Here is a 27,087-nt window from a genome sequence, read left to right on the forward strand (position 1 = left end):
GCCGAGCCAAAAGTACTAGACATAAAGAAATGACATTTTGGGGATACATTAAAATAAACATGTAGGTGTTCGCTAAGGGAGGATTTTTGGATATTCCGTCGCTAAGGGGGTTGAAATTTTAAAATGAGTGTACCTATATCTCGAAACTTTAAAAGTTTACAGATCTAAAAATTGGTACTTAAGAGTCTCCTTTAAAAATAAGGAAACACGTCTTTCCCCCGGAAAATCCCAATAGGAGGGGTGAAAAAGGGTGAAAAATGGGTTGAATGCCTTTAATGAGGATACTTATATCTCAGAAACTGAAGATATTACAGACCTGAAAATTGGTATCTGTGATCTCCTTTAAAAATAAACAAACACGTATTATTTTGTTTTTGGAAAATCCAATTAATGGGAGAGTGAAAGGGGGGTGAATTTTTAAAATGAGCGTATCTATATCTCAAAACTTTAAAAGTTTACAGATGTAAAAATTGGTATTTAGAATCTCCTTTAAAAATAAGAAACGCTTTTTTCGGAAAATCCCAATAGGAGTGGTGAAAAACCAGTTGAATGCCTTTAATGAGGATACTTATATCTCAGAAACTGAAGATATTACAGACCTGAAAATTGGTATTTGGAATCTCCTTTGAAAGTAAATAAACGTGTATTTTTTGTTTTTGGAAAATCCAATTAATTGGGGGGGGGGTGAATTTTTAAAATGAGAGTATCCATATCTCAAAACTTTAAAAGTTTACAGATGTAAAAGTTGGTACTTAAAAATAAAAAAAACATAGGTGATTTGCTTTTGGAAACTCCACTTAAGGGGAACTAAAAAGGGAGTGAAATTTTAAAATGAGCATTTCTACAGTATATCTCAAAAACTTAACATGTTACAGAAGAAAAAAATGGTATTTTTTAATCTCTATTAAAAATAAAGAAGCATGTATTTTTTGTTTTCGGTAAAACCACTTGGGTGGGGGTAAAAGTGACTGAAAATGGGGCTGAATTCTTTAAATTAGGATACTGATATCTCAAAAACTGAAGATGTTACAGACATGAAATTTGGTATTTGGATTCTTTTAAAAATAAAGAAATGCGCAATTTTGTTTTCGGAAATCCACTTAAAGGGGAGGGGGATTGAAAAATTACTTGAATTATTTGTATGAAGATACTATTATCTCAAAAACGAAAGATTTTGCAAGCGTGAAAATTGGTATTTGGAATCTGCTTTAAAAGTAAAGAAACACGTATTCTCGGAAAATCCAATGAAGTGGTGGGGGAGGTGAGAAAATTGAAAATTTAATGGAATTAATTGTATGAGGATACTTCCATCTAATAAAAACTGAAGTTGACACAGACGTGAAATTTGGTATTTGGATCTTCTTTAAAAACAAAGAAAAACGCGTTTTGGGGGGAAATCATCTTGGGGGCGGGGGTGAAGAGGAGCTGAATTCGTTTCATGAGGACACATATCTCAAAAACTGAAGATGTTAGAGTCGTGATAATTGGTATTTAGATCCTTTACTATTAAGGAAACAAGTATTTTTTGCCAGGAAATTCACTTAAGGTGGGGGAGGAGTGTGAAAGGAAGTGAAGAAAAGTGAAATCTTTATATGGGGATACTTATATCTCAAAACTGAAGGTAACAGACGTAAACATTCGTATTTGGAATCTCCTTTACTCATAAAGAAACACGCCTTCTTTTTTGGCGGCAGTGGGATGAAAAAGGAGTGCAGACCATTTTACTGTTCATAATGTACTTATTCTAATCATAAACCGATCATTTTAAATCTATCCTTGGCTCGTTTTCAAGAGCCATCTTACCGGGCGAGTTGGCCGTGCGGTTAGGAAGGCCCAGCTGTGAGCTCGCATCCAGGAGATAGTGGGTTCGAACCCCACTGTCGGCAGCCCTGAATATGGTGTTCCGTGGTTTCCCATTTTCACACCAGGCAAATGCTGGGGCTGTACCTTAATTAAGGCCACGGCCGCTTCCTTCCCATTCCTAGGCATTTCCTGTCCCATCGTCGCCATATGACCTATCTGTGTCGGTGCGACGTAATAGCAAATAGCAAGAGCCATCTTAGAGTAGATTAGAGTAGATTCTCCTGGCATAGAAAAATTTAAACACATTTGAAATAAACGATAGGAATTATATTCACCATGTAATTGTTCACCTCTATAATAAGGTCAATAATGCATGGAAGTGTATCATTCGTATCGCCAAAAATCCCGCCACTTGCCAACGCGCGAGAATGGCGCTGGTCACATTGTCAGCAATGAAAATGGCAGCATATGTAATTTACCGCCATGTAGCGGTCTTACACCTTGCTGCGGGGTCCAGGACATTAATAATAATAATAATAATAATAATAATAATAATAATAATAATAATAATAATAATAATAATAATAATAATATGTATGTTCAGTCTTCAGCCCTGAGGCTGGTTGAATCCTCTATTTTTTGCTAGTTGTTTTATAGTTATTATACATGGACAGAAAAGGACTAGAATTGGGAAAGTAGTGGCCGTAGCCTTAATTAAGGCACAGCCCTAGCACAGCTACGCGACCCTAACTGCATGGCCAACTCACTTCATAACATTTTGTTTCAGAACAGCTGTAATGACAGGGGGAAACCCGATCTCTCTGTGTTGTGAACATTTAGCATACGTAACATATGATGTAATGCCTAAAAATTACTTTTCTAACATCTCATATCAGACTGAAGTAAAAACTATGTGCTATAATACCACATAAGGGTGTGATTGTCCGGCTCCATGGCTAAATGGTCAGTGTGCTGGCCTTTCATTACAGGGGTCCTGGGTTCAATTCCAAGCAGGGTCAGAAAATTTAACCATCAATGATTAATTCCACTGTCATGGGGGCTGGGTGTATGCCTTGTCTTCATTATCATTTCATCCTCATCACGATGCGCAGGTCGCCTACGGGTGTCAACTCAAAAAGACCTGCACCTGGCGAGCCAATAATGTCTTCGGTCACTCCCAGCAATAATAGTCATATGCCATTTCATTTCAGGGTGTGATTGATTTATCTGGTATTAGAACTAGGCATCAAATATGGCAACTTTATGAATGTGTCAACTGATATATCAGTAACAATGTAGCAGGCTGTGATTTTCAACACGGATGACAATAACAACAATGTATTTATTGAAAATATGGCATTACAAACATACAACATAACAAAAAAAAATTTACAAATAAATTATTTATAAATTTATTGTAGAGCCTCTGGAATAGCATTTTTTTTTTAATGTGTTTACAATTGGCTTAACGTCGCACCATCACAGACAGATCTAACAGCGATGATGGGAGAGGAAATGCCTGGGAGTTGGAAGGAGACAGCTATGGCCTTAATTAAGGTACAGCTCCACCATTTGGCAGGCATGAAAATGGGAAACTACGGGAAACCATCTTCAGGGCTGCCGACAGTGGGGTTCAAACCTACTATCTCCCGGATGCAAGCTCACAGCTGCATGGTCCTAACCACACAGCCAACTCGCCCGGTATAAAAAAAACCAGAAAATTTCCATAGTAGGAAAACATTCCTCAACAATAATGTTTGATGGTTTGTCTTGGAAATCCACACTGGCATGTTGGACTTACGGCTTTCCCCCCATTTACACAAGAGATCATATTGACCATGATTTGCTCTGATCTTGTTCAACATAACATTCTGACAGGCACATTCAGAGTAAGCTATCAGGTTTAACACTGCCTCTGAGAAAACTATGCAGCTGCAGTGAATATTAATCCAATCCAATGGCAACAATCCAATCTTGCTTTCAGGCCAGACTCATACAGAAGTTAGTGGCTATCACATCCTTAGCTGTTCTGACTGAAGACTGTCTAGAATGGAGGCTGTTCTTCAGTACCTGCAATATTAAGGTTTGCAGTTGTCTTCTTATTCTCTTCAACCTGAGACAATTACCAGAAATAATTACAATAATAACTCAGAACTGTACAACTGAAAAACAAGATTCTAACAGCAGTATGTAAAGCTATGGTAAAAGGTATAGTCTTCTAACTAGGAAATTTAAGAATATTTAAGATTTTTCATGTAAAAAGAAGAAAGGAACATGGCTTGTTTTTATTGAAGTAAACCAGAAAAATACAGTTTATGAGGTGCTTACTATCAATCTTTCTTCTTGTCAATGCCTTTGCTCTGGGAATGGCAAATGAGAACCAGTCCTGTAAGCACCAAAAAAATACCAATCCACCACAACCCTGAGGTAACTTCTCCAAAGAGTAGAAATCCCATCACTACCTGGAATGAAAATGCAATTATTTTTTATCAAAGTCATATAAATAGCACACACTACAATGCATGACACTGCCAAAATGTACATGTATGCATCCATGGTGGGCAGAAATTATCCACGTTAAGTGAACATTACTTCAATTTGTTCACTGCTTCTCTCAGTTTTCAAAGTTAGAATACTAGGAAGGAGGACAGAAACATAGATAGAGGATAAAAGAGCAGAGAGAACAACAGGATGAAGAAACAAGGACTTCAAATCCATATTGATTCATTTACAGACCCCAAAGGGTTTGTTTATGTTTCATATAAGGTCCTGCACACCAGTCAACCAAACAAGCAGTGTTCTCCCTAGGACCTTTTTGATTTTACAGGCCACCTGGCTAAAATAACCTAGGTAATTGCACCGACACAGATAGGTCTTATGGCGACGATGGGATAGGCAAGGGCTAGGAGTTGGAAGGAAGTGGCTGTGGCCTTAATTAAGGTACAGCCCCAGCATTTGCCTGGCATGAGAATGGGAAACAACGGAAAACCATCTTCAGGGCTGCCGACAGTGGGATTTGAAACCACTATCTCCCAGATGCAAGCTCTTCACAATTGTTTCTTATGACAACTGTTCTAAAGAATCTACAAGATCCTGTTTACGTACTTAAATTACATTAAATTGTATTATTTATATATATACACTCATTTTCGCAACCAAAGCAATTACAGACTGGTTCATCAAGCTATTCACCGAGTTCAGTTGGCATTTAAAAGCACAGTGCCGGACATTGAGTGTGTTGCGCTGATCTTCAGGAGCTTGCAATTTGCTTCAATCAACCGACTCGTCTTCGACTTCTAAACAATTTTGGGACTTCATATTCATTAATTATATTCTGACTTTGCGCCTCATTCGCTGGCTCATTTAACTTTTCACCTCTTCTTGTAAACATTATGAGACAGTGCTGAAATTTACGTGTGTTGTGCTACTATACAGAAGATCGCGCCTTACTTCTTATAAGTGACTGACTTTCTACTTCTTCTAGATTTTACGATTTAAAATGGCACAGTGCCAATCCCCATTAACATATTTTGCCTCTTCAACTGTTTTTGTGAAAGACTCACTCTTTAATTTCTTATTTACCTATGCATTGTTTTTTGCATTTTATTCAGCTGATGATGACCCAGATTAGGGTTGAAACCGGTACCGCTTCCGCTTTTAATTAAATAGGAATGTAATACTACATTTCATATTTATTTGTATTGAATAGGTTGAACTACCTTATTTATTATTTCAATTTCATTGCAGCTCACAGCTGCGTGCTCCTTACCACACGGCCAACTCGCCCAGTGACTGGATTAAGATTGGGGGATCTGGAGGGCCAATCCATGGTCGTAACTCCACTGGAATGCTCCTCCAATCACCTGTGTGCCACCACAGAGTGGTGACATAGTGCATTTTCCTGTTGAAACATGGCATCTCCATCAGGGTACTCTAGGGCCAGAAAGGGATGCAGATAGTCTGAAAGAATGTCCACATAATGAGCACCTATCAGCACTCCCTGCCACTGGACAGTGGGGCCTAACTGTGACCATGAGAACGCCTCCCAGACCAGAACAGAGCCACCTTCCGCCTGGACACAACCTTGTTGACACACAGGATCCATAGTTCATGGGGCTTACGCCACACCATCACGCGCCCATCAGCTCAATACAACTGGAACCGGAATTCATCAGACCATACCACATGCCGCCACTGATCCACAGTCCATTGCCGATCCACGCGGGCCTATGCATGTCGTTGAGCTCTGTGTCGAGGTGTCAGCAAAGGGATACAAGTTGGTCGTCGGCTGGTGGAGCCTATGCGGTGCAGTTTGTCTCCTTACAGTCCTGGTAGAAATGGGCTCCTGACTCCCAACATTCAACTGGGTGGTGATGTGACTTACAGTAGCCAATCCATGGTTCGACATCATTTCAGGTGAACACCTGTATTTATAAATCTACTTCATAAGATCCACTCCTCGAAGCACTACCTCTATCAAGAACCTCGGTGTTTATATTCAACCTATTAACTCTTGTTACAATACTTACGGACATATAATGAAATCAAGCCGTTTTTAAATAACTTAACTATTTTTATATAAGGAACTCTTTTTTGTAAACACCAATTTACTAGTGATTCATAGACTAAATAAGTCTATTTTATTAATGTAGGACCGGGCGAGTTGGCTGTGCGGTTAGGAGCGCACAGCTGTGAGCTCGCATCCGGGAGATAGTGGGTTCGAACCCCACTGTTGGCAGCCCTGAAGATGGTTTTCCGTGGTTTCCCATTTTCACATCAGGCAAATGCTGGGGCTGTACCTTAATTAAGGCCACGCCCGCTTCCTTCCCATTCCTAGGCCTTTCCTGTCCCATCATCGCCATAAGACCTATCTGTGTCAATGCGATGTAAAGCAACTAACATATATATATTTATGTAGGACATAATGTATATTTAAATCACCTATTTGGCTTCAAATTTTGTTAAGTCCAAGTTGAATGTTTCATTCAATTAAGTAGTCTATATTTTTTCATTTGATCTAGAAACTGGTTGCCTCATTTAGCCTTCCAAATATGGCTCCACTGCCTATACATTTTAATTGAATCAAGCTGTTTAACGAACATAAATATTGTACATATTTTTAACGATTGAAAAACTACAACAACCTATATTTTATTACATAGTGATATTTCAAAATTTCTAGTTTGTTAACTTTTTAATTACACAAATGTTATGGTGTACACTCCACTATGTAAATGCTTAATGAATATCATGTAACATTTGTAAATACTTTTCAGTTTTTACATGAATACTTTTTTAATTACATATTAACTATAAGAGTCATATGTCAATGTAAAAATTTTTTGAATATCTTTGTAAAGATTCCCTAGGCTGATGATGGCAATCATTTTTCCGAAACCGGTACCTTAAGTTTGAATAAATTAATATGTGATGACTACAATCTATCACATAATTTAGTATTGAATAGGTGGATACTTATATCTTGCTTTTTTACTATTTGATGTAAATCTCGATTCAATACGGACCCTAATAATGAAGTTTTTGAATCACAGTAGCCCGTCGAGCGCCCAGTATGGTTCTGCGGAGGAGACGTGATGTCCATTCGTTAAACACCTGTGGTCTTCCCGTGCGATGGCTTACACAGGTGGTAACATTCTCTCTGTGATACTAAAGATCCACCCTCGGCAATGTTGAACTCAGAAGCCTGAATTCGCGTGTAATTTCCGCAATGCTATGACCCATGTGCCAATGATCGTCCCATGTTCAAAGTTGGTTAACTCACGACGTGTTGCTATTTTCACGACACTGGTGTCTGTGACAGACTGCTCAGTTACACCGCAACTAGCCGCAATGCTCAGGGGTCATACACAGCACATTTTCTAATGGGACACCCCTTCCCATGGCTTTTGGTCACTCAGTCTATATTATTCCATAAAGAACTCTTTCATGTATTCAAACATATTGCATGTCCAGGGAGTGTGTGCAGTTTCACACATTGTTTAAATACTGCAATATCTAAGAATCTCTTTGGAAACATGTCCAAGACAGGCAGTTTTCAGAATCACTGATCACACTATTCCAAATGTTGGCTGTTGTGTGCAGTCAGTTGTTTCTGTTGTTTGATGACAAAATGGAGGGATGTGGTGGGGGGTAGTGATTGTGACTGAGGAAGCATGCCTAGTTCATCAGTGAACGTGACAGCATCCAGGAGTTGTGCATACAAGAAACATTAATGATGGCGAGTGAAGGTTCAACTTCCAGCTGAGTCATTCCTACCCAGTGTGTACATTGCCACAGGATACTTATAGAGACAAAGTCAACATAAATGCAAAGAAAATTCAGGATCTTCAGGAGCTCAAATAGTATATTACAGATAGTCATAAAAATGTTTATGATAGACTGTTTCTATAACATGAGACCAACCAAGACTGATGAGTGAGCCCTTACATCAGAACTATCTGAAGCTATTAAAAATATTATACTGAAAATGTCTTGAATAGTTTTGTAACATTGATTATTGAGTTAGTAATACTACCAGAAATGTTAACCCTTTGCCGTTCTTATTACTCCAGTGAGCTCAATTTTTATGACTTGCCTGCCATGCTGAACATTCCAAACCGTTCGTCACACATGTGGCCCAGAAGAGTGTTGACAGAAATATTGAAGGGTCTTCTGAATCCATGCTGCATTCCCACGACTCACCAAGCTCTCAGCACCTTATTGATAGTATTTCCTGTGTATATTCTACAAGCAGGCCTAGCTTAAAAACATTGTCTTCCAGTTACAGATTATTCTGGTTCGAGTTCACACCATGTCGTCTACTTACCATGTAGTAGTGTCATTAGGGTTTGAAGGAATGCAACATTGGAGATAGGTTGGAAATTAATGAAGATAGTGAACTTTCTAGTGGTGGTTCAGAATGTAGTAGTGATAATGATTCCGAGAATCATGAAAATCGTGAACAAATATTGTGTGAAGACCGAGGGACAGTGCTACAGAGGAATATTACTAGTGATATCTGGAGTCACGATAATTGTTTTGATGAACTGGTAATATGGGAGAACAATGCTGGTCCAAATCATATTTAGCTTCCAGGAGTTCAGAAAAATATTTTGAATTATTTGTGGGATGGGAATTTTATGAGCTTGTAGCAAAGCAGATAAATATTCATTCCAAATATTTACAAGAAAAATTGGCACTGGTGATACTACCTGGCAAGACATTAATATTTACAAAATGAGGACATATGTAGGTGTTCTAATTTATATGGGTTTGGTTGTTTTCCTTCAAACTGCCAATTACTTCCTATGCAACTATTGTGTGCGCCCATTAGTAAGGCAGGCAATGACACTGAAATGATTGAGAAAACTTCAGCCGTATTTATTCAAAAGCAGGGTGAGTACAAATAAATATGTAATGATCACTTAGAAATGAATTGCAAAATAAAATACATTTATGTCTTTATTTATCTGAACTTCTATGTTTGTTATTTAAAGGCTGGCATTTATGTTGTGTCTATTGGAATTTAAATGCCACTTGTTAGTAAACAAGGTAATTCTGACAGATGCCCTTAAATAGGGAACACCAACTACAGTTTCCAAAAATATCTGTCAATATATAATTCATTTATTAACATTCATTTTGAAAACCCTCACATTTGCCATCACATTGAATTACAGAACTTCAGGATGACGTACAGTAGACTGGTTTATCTCAGACAGGTTTAAGTTAATATATAAAAACAATTTTGTCACTTGATTTGAGCTACTGTGTGCTATTCAGTTTTTTGTGCCTCCTGAAAAAGTCATGTGGACACAATTATGTTGTTTACAAAATGACCAATTAAATTATATGATAGCATTCTGTAGTGATGGGGAGCCTGAAACGGAGTCTCAAGATTTCTCGAGATTAGTGCGAGCCCTGTTTCTCGCGAGAAATTTCGAGAGGTCTCAAGAGCATAGACCCCAAGCTGTGTGGCAAGCAGTGTGTCATAGGTTTACACTTATGATATATAAGTTGATTCCCATAGGGTACCTGAAATATTTGTCCCAAATGAGTAAATTTATAATACCAATATAGTTGGCCCATTATTGGACATTATAAACTTTCCAGCGAACTCATTCTTGGTTGCCAGCGTTTCGCCCCAGCATAGTAAGTTGGGCTCATCAGTTGGTAAATACAGTAGCACACCTACCACGACACACGGCTGGTGCATACCGTGGAAATGCTGGCAACCAAGAATGAGTTAGCTGGAAAATGTATAATGTCCAATAATAATAATAATAATAATAATAATAATAATAATAATAATAATAATAATAATAATGTTAATCGCTTTACATCCTACTAACTACTTAACGGTTTTTGGAGACGCCGAGGTGCCAGAATTTAGTCCTGCAGGAGTTCTTTTATGTGCCAGTAAATCTACTGACACGAGGCTGACGAGCACCTTCAAATACCACCGGACTGAGCCAGGATCAAACCTGCCAAGCTGGGGTCAGCAAGCCAGCACCTAACCGTCTGAGCCACTCAGCCCGGCATGTCCAATAACAGACCAACTATATTGGTGTTATAAATTTACTCATTCACGACAAATATTTCAGGTTCCCTATGGGAATCAACTTCTATATCATCTGATGACCAAGAAGGCACCAATTTTTGAAAAATGAGGCAGTCTCTCATAGTGCATTGGCACTGCTGATGGCTCCAAGTATAATGTATAATGTCCAATAACAGACCAACTAAATTGGTCTACTGGTAGATGGAGCTGAATGTTGTTTGTGCTGAGTATACAAATAGACAACCGCGGGCCGTCTCCATTCCGTAAATACATGTCAACAAGCGACTAGGGTGTTCACTTCTACCAAGGTCTATTTTGATGCAGTATAAAATATTTATAAAGCATATGCATTCAGGTGGCCATGATCGTTAAGGTGCTGAAGTCTAAATGGTCTGACACCGAGGTTGGCCAGTTCAAGTCCCGTTGGTCGAAAAAAATTTCACCATCAGAATGTTGGCCGGCAGGGTAGGGGAGGTGGTGGTATACAATTTCTAATCACTAGATTAGTGCCAAAAGCCTGGATTAAATTCCAAACCTCTCCGCAGTGCTCATAGGGAGTGAGGGCATATGACGCTGTTGATGGTGAATCGTCCGTCGGATGGAGACGTTAAGCCTTGAGCAGACCCCTTGGTGGTATTCGACAGGAGTAGGCTATGTGCCAGCACCAGGTTTCATCCTCTCCCTACTATCATATATCACGTCATTCATTTCATCTCATCAACTCCTCTGATGAGGCTGACGCCGGGAAGGGCATCCGGTCATAAAAACCCACCACGACAGATTCATCTCACCTCATACCCGACCCCATAGGGAAACGGGACAAGGGTTGGACAAACAAACAAAACATTCTGGCATTGTATGCAGCCTTTAGTACACGAATGAGTAGGCTAAGTATAGAAACTGCTGTAGGTATACATCGTTATCACTCATAATTTATCAGACCACACATTCAATATCCATCTGATGAGTGCCTGTGTTTACCGACATTATGGTGACAAAGGAAATAATTCTGTACAATGTTATAGAGTATTCGCATCATAATTAGGTACATTGGTATATGACAGTGCAATGTGTAATTGTGTCTAATTGTACACAACAACTTTAAGATGATATCCAAAATGCAACGCAAGTCGTAGACATGGGATTATTTTGAAAATATGCCACACAGCACAGTCCGCTGTGTTGTTTGTTCAAAAGAAGCACAATACATCAGCAGAAATACTTCTGCGATGATCCAGCACTTATAAACAAATAATATCACTGAAGGGGAATCATCACAGAGAACACTTTCGGCCTAGTCTGCATCGCAAGAAGCTACCCTGTCAACAACACCTGCAAGGTATCCAGGTACGTGTATATCCTATCTGCAGTTGTTAACAAATTATACGGGTTATTCAGCTAAGATGTCCACCTCAAATAATTTGCAAACTGTTTAAGATACTGCCATTCTGTTTTCACTTTTGTTAATGGTATTAAGGGGCTCATTGCTGAACATGCAGTACTTTTCCACGCTTTTGACAAAATTTATTGGCACACACGTTTCCATATGAGAACATTATTTCATACAATAACTTCTGATGATACACTATCAAGCTTACGCTCGTAGTTACTGGGATGTCGCACAGATCACAGCACAGGAGAATTGGTCTTGAGATTCTTGCAAGAGTCTCAAGATCTGTGACATCAGTCTCGAGAGGCTCAAGCAAGAGCACTGCCCATCACTAGCATTCTGTAGAACATTATGATAATAAAACTGTGCTGAAGTAATATTTTTAAAACACATGAACATTCTGATCTGTAGGGATTAATAAAAGGTATTTTTCTTGAAATTCAATGAAAAGAGAACAGGTGAGGACAATATGCCTCAAGAAGTTGTTATAAGAAACTTACTGAGCAGAAATAGTTGGTAGCAGTACTTGTCACTGTTGCAGGAAGAGATGAACTGGAATGTTGAAGAGCTTTTGCAAAGAAAGTCCATACTGCTGCATTGCAAACTAAGACCATGACTAAGATGACTGATTGCAGAACTATGGAATACTGAAAAACAGAGCAATTTCAACATTATTACACCTGTAAAATAATTACCATAATTATTTTCACACAAGAAATCAACAAAATGGCTGACAACATTTTCAGTCCCAGGAATAATTTGCGCAAATAAAATTATTCACTCATGTCCATAAGTTAAAGGATATTTTACATCCACGAGAAAACAATGCATCATTGCAATAATGTGCGAACTAAACTATGGTTGGACAACATGAAAACACATGGCATACCAGGCATGCTCAGTATGGGACTGATTAATGTGCTTGAAATTATCTATGGGGGCAGAGATCTTGGGTACCATGGTTCTGACTGTGTATCGTGTGCGTTTTCGAGTCGTAGGGAAGCAGAATGGCACAATGAACACACTTTAATGAGATTCTTAAATTAATGAAGTCATGTGTGGCCGTATCATCAGCAGATATGAGGCCAGCCACGGATAGAACGCTTTTCTTTTGCTAGTTGCTTTACGTCGCACTGACACAGATAGGTCTTATGGCGACGATGGGACAGGGAAGGGCTAAGAGTGGGAAGGAAGCGGCCGTGGCCTTAATTAAGGTACAGCCCCAGCATTTGCCTGGTGTGAAAATGGGAAACCACGGAAAACCATTTTCAGGGCTGCCGACAGTGGGGTTCGAACCTACTATCTCCCGAATACTGGATACTGGCCGCACTTAAACGATTACGGATAGAACGAGGTGGGCTGGGAGTTGAATGTCGACCGTAGCATCACAGCTGTGGAGAAGATTTCAGGAGAAAACATTCAGCAGCAGTAGGGCAAGGTTGATCACGTGCTACAACCCAGCGTCAGGATTGCTATCTTGCCTTAAGTGCCCAAAGACGTCCAACCAGTACAGCTACATACATGGCCCTCTGGGTTATACACATCTCCCATCAGACTGCGTATCGTCAGCTTCAGCAGGTTGCTCTGTATGCCCGTTGCCCCGCCAGATGCATTCGCCTCACACAAAAGCATCGCATGGCTTTTTGAATGTGATACCTTGCCCACCATGATTGTATTCAGGAACAGTGGGGTAGAATCCTGGTCACGGATGAGTCACGGTTTAACCTGGAGAGTGATTCTCGCTGTATATATATAACTGGTGCGTCTGGGACCCAATATTGTGGAAAGGAATCCATATGGTGATACCAGTACTCTCGTCTTGAAAGGCATCATATTAGGAGAACATATGCACCTGCACGTGTTTCCTATGGGTACTCTGATGGGTGCAGTCCATAGGAATGACACCCTGCAGACGTATATGGGATTTTTTTTGTGGTGTATGTGGACCAGAGTTTCATGTGATGGATGATAATTCCCACACACGGACAAATACCCGAGGACATTATGCATCTAGAGTGACCAGTTATAAAAATACTCTTAAAGAGAAAATTGTATTTTGTCCACCTTTCAATACAATATTGAGAAAACTTTGCACTCTAAGTAAATAATTATAAGCATTTTCATCACCAGTACATGTTTCGGTCTTTATTAGACCATCTTCAGCTGGTTAGTAAAACTGACAGGAGATATTAATAAACACCTAGAAAACTATGAATATAATACACAAAATGATTATGATGTGTTGTGAAATTAAATGTTAATTAAAAATATAGTGTGACTGTGTAAAAGTCTTCTTGTTGTAAGTGTTAATGGTGAATTCACACTGTTCTAGTACAAATATAAAATGGCTGTGTTAATGAAGTCATCTTGTTGCATTCTCGATAACATGTTAAAAGGATTCTAATATAAATGGCCCATTATTGGAAATTATAAATTTTCCAGGTAACTCATTTTTGATTGCCAGCGTTTCGACCCAGTGTGCCAATTTGGGTTCATCAGTTGGTAACTAGCACGCCTACCAAGATGCATGGCTAGTGCATATAGTGGAGGCCATTGCATAGGCTACTTGGAGCCACAGGCACTGCCAATGCACTATGAGAATTGGAATTCACCACAAAATTGCTGAACAAATTAATCACGTACCCGTCACGCCGACTTGTACTTAAAATAACTTTTACATAAGAAAATACGGTGTTGCAATGAAACTCTCACCATGTCAACAGCTGAGATTCAGACTGGCGACTCGTGCTTGCCGGGTCGAACAAGTGCAGGCTGTTTGAAAGGTCAAGAACTATGCGTGCGCCTCCCATACCGCAGCTGCCGTAGCGCAGAGTACAAACACCGTGCATTCGGTCTGGGTTTATATGACAGACCCTGTATAAGTTCATAACATATATTTAGATGGAGTGAACTTCTGCAATCCATGTTCTTCATTCACTGCTTATGGTGCAGGTTAAGAGACTGCTTTGACATTTTGTGAATTCCGATGATGACCAGTTTAGGAAATTTAACTTTTTCCCCACAGATAATATTTTTATTCAAATGATTTTTGCACCACTCAAAGGGTTTTTCTATGGAAAACATTTTCCATTAGCAATTTATACTATGGCAGGAAATCAGAGTCCTTAAAACTAAAATACTCATGCTTTACTATCAACTAAATTTATTAACCCAGCACCAGGCGTGTGGTGAGGGAATCTCTTATTCCTTGATTTCATCATGTCCCACTGCACAACGGTTTTACACACGTGTCTATCCTTCTAGATATTCCAAGTTCATTATTTTCCGCATCAGTCTGCAACTGTTGAATGTTGGTGAAAGTTCTTACTTTCGTTTGTGGTGCATTGTCGTCATCCTTGTAGTTTCAATGAGACTTTCCCTCACTTTGCGTCTTGTTATGTTAGTCTTTCTGGCATTGTTGAATAATGTAGGCTAAATATATTGACTATATTTGAATATATTGAACCATGGGTGATGAGAATGCATGGAAACAGTTACAATGGATAGATAAGTGGAAAAGGAGATGAACAGGAAGGAGGAAGCAGGTGAAGATTTAGGTGATATAATTGACGGTTGTAGTGACAATGTTGAACGAACTGAACAAAATAGCAAAAGTGAGTTTTCTGGAATTGAAATGGAACTTCTTGTTGCAAGTTCTGACCAAGTGGTACGAAACAGGCACCTATACACAGAGAAAGATGAAAGAGCCACATGGGATGTACACTGCAGAAACAAGACACATAAAACTAGGCAAAGGAATCTCATGAGACATGAGGGCAAGCACAAAATGTAAATACAGCAATGAAAGCATGGAATTTATTTTCCCTGAACCCACCTTCGAGCTTGTTTTCTTTGCGGCGTTGCTCACAGGAGCAACTGCCGCCTTGGTCGCAGCGATCTTCTGGAAAGGTATTCCAGTTGAAAATGAGGAACCTGGCAGGGACTGTGCTATCATGCTGAAGTCTAGTGTCTTGGCCAGTACATTCAGAGAATTAAAATTACGGCGCACTTCCTGGTAGGAAAGACCATCCAGGGTCTTGATCTCCTGGATCTTCTTCTCACTCAGATAGGTCGGACAGTTCCGATCCCGAGGAGAATGAAGACCAGAGCAGTTAGAGCACTTGTACGGAGGTGTGCACTCCTCCACGCCGTGAGCTACTTTCCCACATGTACCACACACAGACTGATTCGAACAACGAGATACCATGTGTCCGAATCTCTGGCATTGATAGAACCGCATAGGAGGCGGGATGTACGGCCTCATATCGCAACGATAGGTTGTTACCTTGACTTTCTCTGGCAACACTGACAATTTGAAGGAGACTATAAACGCACCTGTGACAACGTCTTCACCGTTGACTTTGCGTGTTTTATGCCGGACGTCGGTCATGCCATGGTGCTTCATGTCTTCCATCAATTCATCGTCAGTGTTCAGGACGAGATCACGGTGGAAAATAACTCCACGAACCAGATTCAAGGTTTTGTGCTCTTCCACTTTGACGGGGATGTCGCCAAAGTGGTCGCACTTAAGCAACCGATCTGCTTGGAGCGCAGTGTTCGTCTTTAAAAGCAAACCACCATTGCGCATTTTCTTAATGTCCTCAAGTTCACCATAGACACCTTCAATGTGGCGACTAAATAGAATGGATTTCACCAACTTGAAGTCCTGCCCATCGGTTCTGGTAGCAACCAGGAACCTAGGGAAGCTGGAACCCAGACTAATTCGCTGCGCTTGTTCCTAAGTAGTTGCCCCCCTTAGGGAATCAAAAGTTACAGACTTGGGTAGCGAACTACCCGAGGTGGCAGGCGGAAGTTGTTTCGACGCCATGCCCAAAATCATCCTCCCCGAATGCCACCCACTCCGATCAGGGGTCTCTGTACCCGAACCAAGCAGCCAAGGCAATACCCACCTGGTCGTAGCAGGTACTGCCCCGGGTCCAATGTTGGACAATGCCTAATACGGGATGACTGAGACAATGAGCACTAGGACTCCCTTCCTCCAGTCACCCGCAATAGCATGTACCCCATAGCGTGTACAGAGCACTAAATATAGGAAAAATAATTAATAAGAATATGTCCTGGCATTCGGCTGTGCGGGGACCTGTGTTGTCAGCCAGATACTACTACCCGGGTACATGACACTCCCACCTGCCTCTTCCTGGGTGGTTGCTGGCATGGGCTTTCGAGCATAGTCGCACACGTAGGAGCTCCATCACCGAGCAGCACGCACATCAAAAATTTAGAATGCTCTACATCTAACCCTCAAAAAACAATAAAAGAATAAAGAGGGGACCATGGCCACATGACCCTTTAAGTCGCCTTCTGTGACAGGCAGGGATTACCTATGAATGTATTCAACCCCTCCCATCCACAGGAGGTCCAACACAGTTTACCAAACCGCAATCCATGTCTGCGCCTAGGTCGCCCCTTTTTGTCGCCTCATACGACAGGCAGGGGACCCGTAAACTAAACATTCTTAAGAAATGAAACTAAGAGTTTGTAAGTCAATACGGAACAGTCATGAAGTTTATTGTTTGCGACCTAAATGTTATGAAGTGCTTTCAACAATATCAGCTTCATTGCGGTATCCCAACCTTGAAGTGGGAAGGAACCAAGTGAGTTGGCCATGCTGATAGGGTCTCAAAACTGTGAGCTTGTATTCAGGAGATGGTGGGTTTAAATCCCTGTCAGCAGGCCTGAAGATGGTTTTCCACGGTTTCCCATTTTCACATGAGAAAAATGTTGAGGCTTACCTTAGTTAAGGCCATGGCTGCTTCCTTCCAACTCCTAGCCCTGACCTATCCCATCGTCACCATAAGTCACTTAATGCACATCTGCATACCGTATCACTACTTAATCTTACGTCCTCCTGTGGGTGGGGGTGATAGAATAACATCAGCAGTATACCCTGCAAGTCATAAGAGACGACTAGAAAGGCGGTATGCTCCCACTTCTGTCTGTCACGTTCCTCTCTCTTATCTTTCATATCCGAACTCGCTTGGTCAACTCTTCTTCTTTTCGGACGTTAGGGAGTTTATTATTTTCACGCCGTTCGTTCCCCTTTCCTTTCTTTTGCTGATAACTTCATTTTTTTGAAGTGTCAGACCTCTTCCATTTTCCTTCTGATTAGTGTTGTCGGAGGATGGTTACCACCGCCACTTAATCTTACATAGCAGGAACGGGACCTGACAACCCTCTCGACTATTTGGCTTGTGGAGCGAGTTTTCAGGAGGGATTTGTGTAATATTAAAATATTGTTTATGTAAATGTATTTTTATATACTATTATTATTATTATTATTATTATTATTATTATTATTATTATTATTATTATCTATTATTATTATTATTATTATTATTATTATTATTATTATTATTATTATTATTATTATTATTATTATTCTACTAAGTTAAAATGAAATGTTCTTCTTTATTATTATTATTAACACAGTACACTGGAATCATATTTTTCTTCTTTCCATTGTTTAATTTTAATATATAAATAACAGCAGAAAATACCTACAACAACTCGAAAGAGGCAAAAAGAGCACTAAACTATCAAATAGGCACTGGAAGCTAAAATAAGCAAAAAAGGAAAAATAAAAACTGGCCCTACCATTCCCAAACGTACGGAAATATGTTTGTGTCTATTTGACACTTCAATATAAACACCAAAATAAAAAAGGCATTTTGCCTAAATTCCGGGCTCTAGTAATATCATTCACATATCGAGAATTACGAACATGAAGAGGAACGCATAATCGGATGTACACAATGACAAGTGAGCGTGGGAAGAGGGAGCAACAGAGAGAAGACAAAATACGACTAGGGATAATCTCCACTCCCATCTTCAAATACATTTGCTCTCTCCTCATCAATCCCAATCCCAGTACTTCTAAGCCCCTGATGAGTTTGCTTCTCCTTCCCAGCTTCAACAGGAGGGTGGGCATCAACACTCGTTGAGAGGCCATCTTGACAAATCTTCCATCTTGGTGGTAGTGGTGATTATTGTTTTAAGAAAAAGTACAACGAGGAAACCATCCTCTATTTGTACACTCATGTTCATAAAAACCAGAAATCTTGAAGGACTAGATATAGGAAGTTCATATTCACAGGACATGTGAATTAGTATGTTCTGAAGAAACAATTAGTATTTGAACCATGTCCGCCCTCAGGTTCAAGGTCCACATTGATATCTCGATGCACCACTACCGATTGGTAAACTGTGCCTCCGGCTCTAGTTGTCATTATAAACCAAAGGTAACGGATCAGTGTGACTTAAACAGACGTGCAGGATGCTTCGCAGGCGTATGCAAGAACCGTACCATCAAATGAGTGAGTTTGAAAGAGGGCACATTATTGGCATGAGAGAACGCGATGCATCCATCCGGGAAATTGCTGCTCGTGTGGGACGAAGTGTGTCGGCAGTGTGACAAGTGTGTATAGAATGGTTCACAGAAGGCCGTAGAACATGACGAAATGAGTCTGGATGCACCACAAAGACCACCCCTCCAAGAAGATAGACACCTCATCCGAATGGCATTGCAGGAGAGATCTGCGTCCTCCTCAGCTCTGGTACAACAGTAGGACAGTGTAACACATCGTACACTATCAGGGGTGACAGTCCATCGCTGTTTATTACGGTCTGGGTTACTGGCGCGTCGTCCACTTCTCTGTCTACCTTTGACTAATGTGTATAAACATGATAGACTGCAACGGTGTATGGAACAACGTCACTGGGGACAAGAATGGCAGCAGATAGTGTTTTTGGACAAATCCAGGTACTATTTGTTTGAAAATGATTGCTGCATTTTGGTTCTCTGCAGACAGGGAGAGAGGCATCACACTGAGTGCATTCGCACAAGACATACAGCTCCAACTCAAGGCCTTATGGTGTGGGGTGCTTCTGGGTACAACCACAAATTACAGTTGGTGCGTGTCCAGGGCAATGTGACCAGTTGGACCCACATGAATGACATCCTGTGACCCGTAGCCATACCCTTTCTGCACGATATCCCAGACAGCATATTTCAGCAGGATAATGCACGGCCACATGTTGCTGCATGAACACGTGCCTTCTTGTTGTCACAGGATGTCAGACTGTTGCCCTGGCCCGCCCGATCACCAGATTTGTCACCGATCAAAAATGTGTGGGATATGGTGAAACGACGGGTGCGGCGCTGTGACCCAATGCCAACCACCAAAGATGAACTGTGGAACCAGGTGAATGCAGCATGGATGGCTATACCCCAGGACGCCATTCACACCTTATACGCATCGAGGCCACCACGCATGGAATAAGTTATCAGTGCCCATGGAGGATCCAGTGCCTACTAGGCAACAGGACACATACTGAACCTAGGTGACTGAAATGCTAATCGTTTCTGCAGAACATACTAATGAAAATGTACTGTGAATATGAACTTCCTATCTCTAGTCTTTCAAGGTGTTCTGCTTTTTATGAACATGAGTGTATTAATCAAAAGTGAAAAAGATTTGAAGAAAAAAGAAAAATTTTAAGAACTACAGGGGAGTCACATTGATATGTCACTGTGCAAAGGTGTTTGAGAAGATTCTGGAGAATAGAATCAGAAAGAGGGTGGAAGAGAATTTGAGAGAAGAGCAGTATGGCTTCAGATCAGGAAGGTCCACAGTAGACCTTATATTCGCAGTAAGAAAGTTACAAAAGCATTATTATGAGTGGGGTAAAGATCTACTGATGGCCTTCTTGGACTTTGAGAAGGTACAGGACCATGTCCAGAAACAAGGTATGGGGAGCCATACATATAAAAGGTGTTGAGAAGCAGACAACAGAAAAAGTGAGGGAGATGTACCATGGGAGTATCAGTTATGTAAAAGTAGGAGGAGAGAGAAAAGACTGGTTTGAGCAAAAAAAGTGGAGTGAGACAAGGAAGTGCTCTGTCACCTTTGCTCTTCGTTGTAATAATGGACAAGCTAATGACAAAAGTGGTAAGGGAAACTGGGGAAGGAAAAATGAAAGTGATGATGTTTGCAGATGAATTGTTAGTTTGAGGAGAAAAGAAAGAAGATATCCAGGAACAGTCAGATGCATGGGAAGAGGAGGTGAAACAATATGGAATGAAATTTAATGCCAAAAAGAGCAAGATAGTGATTACAACAAAAGAAGGAGAGACCTACGAGAGGGCTAATGCTTGGAGGAGAACAACTGAGGAAGGTAGAGAGTTTCAAGTACTTGGGAAGTATCATAGAGGAAAGTGGAAGAAATGATAAGGACATTAATCGAGTGTGGAAGACAAGCAGGAGCATTCCTGAAAAATGTCAAAAACCTTGTTTGGAGCAAGGATGTCCCCCAGAGAAGCAAAAGAGTGATAAAAAGAGTGAAAGAGGGTGTATACAGAAGAGGAGAGGACTCGGCAAGAGTGATGAGGGAGAAATATTGGGAAGACAAGAGATGGAGAGGCTTATGTTCCAAGCAGACCTGCCCAACAGCTGGAAACTGCTTATGATGATGATGATGACGATGATTATGAAGGAAAACAGAAAGAGGCCCGACACTTGGAAGAATGAAGGTATCGACAAAAGAAGGGAAGGGCCATGAAGGGCTTGAAAGGGGCCTCGTATTCTAATACCGCTGGAGTTGGAAGAGAACAAGAATTGACCAAGATAAATCGTATAGGCCTAGGAGAGATGTATGTCAGGAGCCTGATACAAGTAAGTGGAAGCAGTGTCAGATCCAGCTAGGGGGACAGTGGTCGCCAACCCACACTCCCAAGATGAGAGCTCCTAGTCTCCCATTTAGTAGCCTCTTATGATAAATGTTACCATCCCCTTCACAGGGGGAGAAAAATATGGTTTTAAAGGTACAACAATGGAATTATTGAGGCACCTTACATAATAAACTTTAAATATTGTACTGAGACATACTTCGGCGAACATCAAATGTCAGTATGTACTAAACAAAATATAACATTCTGGTATTCCTTGCATAATACATCTACTACATGTTACAGTTTAGCGTAATAAGTGTCAGGCTGAGTGGCTCAGATGGTTCATCAATCAATCAATCAATCAATCAATCAATCAATCAATCAATCAATCAATCAATCAATCAATCAATCAATCAATCAATCAATCAATCGATCAATCAATAAATCAATAAATCAATCAATCAATCAATCAATGATCTGCATTTAGGGCTGTCACCCAGATGGCAGATCCCTTATCAATTGTTTATCTAGCTTTTACTTAAACGTTTTCAAAGAACTTGGAAATACGAGGTCTGTAAATTAAGTAGTGGCAACGTAGTCCAGACACTCGCAGGAGATCGGGCATGCACAAATAGGATATGGAAGTGATCAGATGGTGCTGTAGTCGATGTGTAGTGTGCATTTGACAGGCATCCAGTTGAGAGTTTTGTTGCAGTGTCGCGTTGAAGTGAAGAATGTTGATTTCACCGCTTTCAAGCAAGTTTTAAAAAGGTGATCAGCATTCGTGGATTAAAATCGCGGTTGTCAATAGCAAAAATGCATCAGAGTGTTATCGAGGATTACGTGAAGCCTGTGGCATTACCGTACGGTATAGGACGGTTATACGATGGGTCAAGGGGCATTTTGTGCAGGTCAGAATGAGACTGCGGATTTGCACTGCACAGGTTGGCCGTATTAACCAGACATGAGTCCTTGTGACTGCGATCTGTTTCCAAAATTGAAGGAACCCCTCCGAGGCCGCCGATTTCCTGAGGTGGTATCTGTACTCCGCGCAGAACGCTCTGTCGCTGTCATCAACAAAGAACGCCTTGCCAACAGTCCCCAATGACTTCCTGACATTTGGCAAAAAGTAATAGGAAGGAATGTAATGCAATTGTACTTGTTAGTTCATTAAATATTGTGCTATATCAATATTGCCACTACTTTGTTTACAGCCCTCGTATGTTGAACATTTCCCTTGATAATTTATTCCAATTCCTAACTCCCCATCCTTTAAATTAATATCTGTCCTAATTTGTCCTACTGAATTCCAACTTTATCTTCATATTATGACTTTCCTACTTTTAAAAGCTCCGCTCAAGCTTAGCCCTATACGTCTACTAATGTAATTCCACGCCATCTGTCCACTGACAGCTAAAAACATACCCCATAATACCAATATAAATGGTCCGTTATTGGACATTACAAATTTTCCAGCCAACTCATGTCCAATAATGGACCATTTTTATTGGTATTATAAATTTATTCATTCGGGACAAATATTTCAGATTCCCATAGGGAATCAACATCTACATACCACATAGTCGAGCATCTCCTCTCCTTACTGCCAAGTCTTCCTAACCCAAAGTTTGCAACATTTTCGTAATACTACTCATTTGTTGGAATTCACCCGAAACAAATCGTGTTGCTATCCTTCAGATCTCTTTCAAGTCTCATATCAAGTAGTCCTGGTGTGAGTTCCATACACTAGAACCATACTGTAACTGAGGTCTTACCAGAGACTTATACACCTTCTCCTTTACAACCTTACTACAACCCCTAAGTACTCTCATAACAATGTGAAGAGATCTATAACCTTTCTTAACAACCTTGTTACCGGGCAAGCTGGCTGTGCGGTTAGGGCTGCGAAGCTGTGAGCTTGCTTCCGGGAGACAGTGGATTCGAACCCCATGTCGGCAGCCCTGAAGATGGTTTTCCATGGTTTCCCATTTTCACACCAGGCAAATGCTGGGGCTGTACCTTAATTAAGGCCACGGCCGTTTCCTTCCCATTCCTAGGCCTTTCCTGTCCCATCGTCACCATAAGACCTACCTGTGTCGGTGCGACAAAGCTAACAACCTTGTTAATATGATTAGCCCAATGAAAATAATTCCTTATATGTTGATATACCTAGTGTTGAATAGATATTCCCCATGAGGTACTATCACCCTATCAACTCACTAATTAAAACTGTTTTCCTCTTGGTGAAACTTACAACTTGACTTTTCATCCCATTTTCCATCATACCATAATCTGCTGTCCTTCTCACAACATTATCTAGGTCCCCCTGCAGTTGTTCACAATCCTGCAACTCATTTACTACTCTATAAAGTATAATGTCATCTGCAAATAGCATTATCTGTAATTGCAGTTCTTTACTCATATGATTTATATATATATATATATATATATATATATGTGTGTGTGTGTGTATGTATGTTTAGTCATCAGCCCGAAGGCTGGTTGGATCCTCAACAGTTCCGCCATGAGCTGTCATAGATGGCCTAGGCATCACTGAAGAGGCGTACTAGGGAAATGAGGAGTGAGGTAGTTTCCCGTTGCTTTCCTCACCGAGCCAGAAGTTGCTATTACATATCAGTCTGCCAAGCCCACTGAAATGCATGCACCAACAGACCCTATGAGCAATATTTTCACACCATTCATAGCAGGGACTGGCTGCGTAAGGAATGGCATTACTAGCATCGCTCATACCTCAGTCACTTTCATTTTGTCAAAGCCAAGGATAAGACAGAGACAGATCAATGAAAGTAACAAAATTGCTCTAGCCCATACCAGAAGACTTAGTGCACTGTAAACACTAGGTCCCGCCAGCAAAGGCATAATATATATACATATATATATATATATATATATATATATGAAAACATAAAGGTCCAATAATACTGCCCTGCAGGCCACCCCTCTTAATCATTACAGGATCAGGTAACACTTCACCTAAGTCGGCAGTTCGATCCTGGTTCAGTCAGGTGGTATTTGAAGGTGCTCAAATACGCCAACCCCGGGTCGGTAGAATTCCTGCGGGACAAAATTCCAGCATTTCGGCGTCTCAGAAAACCTTAAAAGTACGGTAGTTAGTGGGGCGTAAAAACAATAACATTAAATAGTATTATTAATTAATAACTGAAGTAGTGAGAGAATTGTACTAAGTAGCCTAAACTATTTCTGCAAGTAAACGCTGGAAATAAAAAAAAGAACTGACCAAGGCAGGTCAATATCACGCACGGTATTCCTTGCAAAATACATCTACTACACGTTACAATTTAGCGTAGTAAATGAAGTGGAGAGAGAATTGCTCCAAGTAAGTCTGTTTAGGCGAGCAAACGCTGGAAATATATATATTTTAAGCCCTGGTTAGAATCGCGTCTATATAATTCACAGCAGCTGTGCACCGACTGCATAAAGATAGGTTAGGATATTCAACATCAACTGCGAGAAAGTATTTTTAATTTGCAACCAACATGTTTTATTTATTTCATTTATTTGTGCAAACAGAGTTCTAGTAATTATCACAGTTTAAAATTCCACAGAGGTATTTAAAGCTGAAACAATATTAGGATGTTAATTCAAGTCATTGAATTCTGAAGCAATCGATATTGGAATAAACTTACATTCGAGATTGTGTCTTGTATTCCAAATAGCTTCATAAATAAACTGCCGCCGGCAGCACTTATTCCTGCAAGAACAGCATAGAATAATCCGCCTTCGGTAAGGAATTTCATTTTAGTTACCACGCTCTTTAAAACTAATTTCGGTTTGACAGTTTGACATGTATCAACAGGTACCAAAGCAGGTACTGTACAACGAAGAGAATCTGTACAAGGATCATGGAAGAAAACAACCCACCTATACTCAGTGTTGCCAATAAGTTGCAGCGCCCTTAAAGTATATACTACTAAAATCCCCTAAACGCCTATCTGTTCCCGTCTTTCTATAGGGTATATCTAACAAAACAAAACTTTTTTTTTTTTTGTTACTTGCTTTACGTCGCACCGGCACAGATAGGTCTTATGGCGACAACGGGATAGGAAAGACCTAGGAGTTGGAAGGAAGCGGCCGTGGCCTTTAATTAAGGTACAGCCCCAGCATTTGCCTGGTGTGAAAATAGGAAACCACTGAAAACCATCTTCAGGGCTGCCGACAGTGGGATTCGAATCCAGTATCTCCCGGATGCAAGCTCACAGCCGCGTGCCCCTGACCGCACAAAACAAAACCAGGAATACTCTTGGTGGTATATATTGGTGTTCTGTGGTGTAGTCCATCTATTCTATTATCTTTGGTATAGTCACTCTTGGTCTCTACTGTATTTGGTTGTAAGAAGAACGATATCGCAACCGGACTGACGGAGAAAACTTTTCTTTTCGAAAAAAAAAAAAAGTTACTTTGTTACTTCCGGGCGCGTGATTCAAACTGACGAAGTTATCGTATTTGCTCTGTTAGAGCCAGCTAGAGCGCAAACGGCTGCCCCTGCTGTGCTTCATAGAAGGGTGGGGAAGCGAGGTGTATGATAGACGAAGACGCAGACAATGCTCCGTGCAACTGAACAAGTTTCTTCGTTCGACTCGGGCAGAAGTGTCCTTGTCTCTTAGATGTAATACCCACAGTTTGTTTATTAAGAGCCAACGGCCGTAGCCGTGTTGAAACACCGGATCCCGTAAGATCTCCGAAGTTAAGCAACATTGGGCGTGTCAAGATTTGGATGGGTTACCACGTGCTGTTGGTGGAGGGTAAGGGAATGGAGGAGCGGAAAGGAACTGGCCACCCTACCGCACGTAAACTCCGGCTCAGGCACACCTCTGAGGAGGTGCGGACCTGCCTTCGGGCAGAACACACCCCCCTTGTTTATTAAGCAGCCGTAATTGCACACGCAGTAATTAAGATACATTTCAGTGGCGTATACTGAGGGCTACCAAGGCTATCAGTGAAGCCCAAACCTCAAATGCGAGCGATGGAAATCTAAAGCACATTATATTGTAAGCATCTGACACATTGTTCCATTTGCAAACCTTGAAAGCAATGAGAAAACACGTCGCACGTATTTCTGAGAACAAGGCTTCGGAGACTGATATTGCAGCCCAGACTCTCGTCCCTTCCCATCGACTCGCCTCACGCGGCTTGCTGCTGTCTGCCTACAGGTGCGGGGACCGGCGGAGGATAGCTGTGCTAGGCTTCGGTCCGTCAGATCGCCACTGCTAACTATCACCATGCGTTACTCATCGTATATACTTCCTTACCTCATCCTTCTGTCTTAAATATATAGATAACGGAGTGCTGGTATTTCACTCCCGTTTACTTCTACATCCTTGTAGGAAGACACTGCAGGGCTCCTGTTATAGGAGTAATACAGTTTTCTTTTTATTGGTTGATCTGCTAAAATGAAACGCAATCTTTCAGGTTTAGTGTTCTCTTTTGTTGGTTGGAATTGAACCCGTGATCATGGGTCGGACACCACCACTGATCTTCCGAGGAAGATAATTAACCATTGAACGATGGGTACGACCGCTGTAAAATTCAACATTGTTATTTAACGATAATAATAATAATAATAATAATAATAATAATAATAATAATAATAATAATAATAATAAT

At 40.6% G+C, this 27,087-nt stretch overlaps 1 protein-coding gene across 2 annotated transcripts; it reads right to left on the reverse strand.

Moving 5' to 3' along the window:
• Positions 1-2,469: 2,469 nt before the first annotated feature.
• On the reverse strand, positions 2,470-25,306 carry LOC136872030 (transmembrane protein 42). 2 transcript variants are annotated; one of them, XM_067145862.2, is made up of 4 exons: positions 25,110-25,306; positions 12,254-12,400; positions 4,132-4,265; positions 2,470-3,873 (listed from the first exon to the last, which is right to left on the reverse strand). In XM_067145862.2, exons 1-3 carry the CDS (start codon positions 25,218-25,220, stop codon positions 4,134-4,136), a joined length of 390 nt encoding a protein of 129 aa, XP_067001963.2. In that variant the 5' UTR covers positions 25,221-25,306; the 3' UTR covers positions 2,470-3,873; positions 4,132-4,133. The 2 variants fall into 2 exon arrangements, with proteins under 2 accessions (XP_067001963.2, XP_067001956.2); XM_067145855.2 differs by having other exon boundaries at positions 2,470-3,916.
• Between the last annotated feature and the right edge of the window lie 1,781 nt (positions 25,307-27,087).

The sequence above is a fragment of the Anabrus simplex genome, chromosome 1 (genome assembly GCF_040414725.1).
Source record: "Anabrus simplex isolate iqAnaSimp1 chromosome 1, ASM4041472v1, whole genome shotgun sequence".
In the NCBI taxonomy this organism is placed as follows: Eukaryota; Metazoa; Arthropoda; class Insecta; order Orthoptera; family Tettigoniidae; genus Anabrus; species Anabrus simplex.

Bases quoted from the DNA above. Each gene is read 5' to 3' on its own strand.
- LOC136872030 (XM_067145862.2), bottom strand. From the start codon at position 25,220: ATGAAATTCCTTACCGAAGGCGGATTATTCTATGCTGTTCTTGCAGGA. The intron at 12,401-25,109 runs GTAAGTTTATTC...TCTGTTTTTCAG, and splicing joins TACAAGACACAATCTCGAAT to TATTCCATAGTTCTGCAATC. The intron at 4,266-12,253 runs GTAAGTTTCTTA...TTTTCATTCCAG, and splicing joins CTACCAACTATTTCTGCTCA to GTAGTGATGGGATTTCTACT.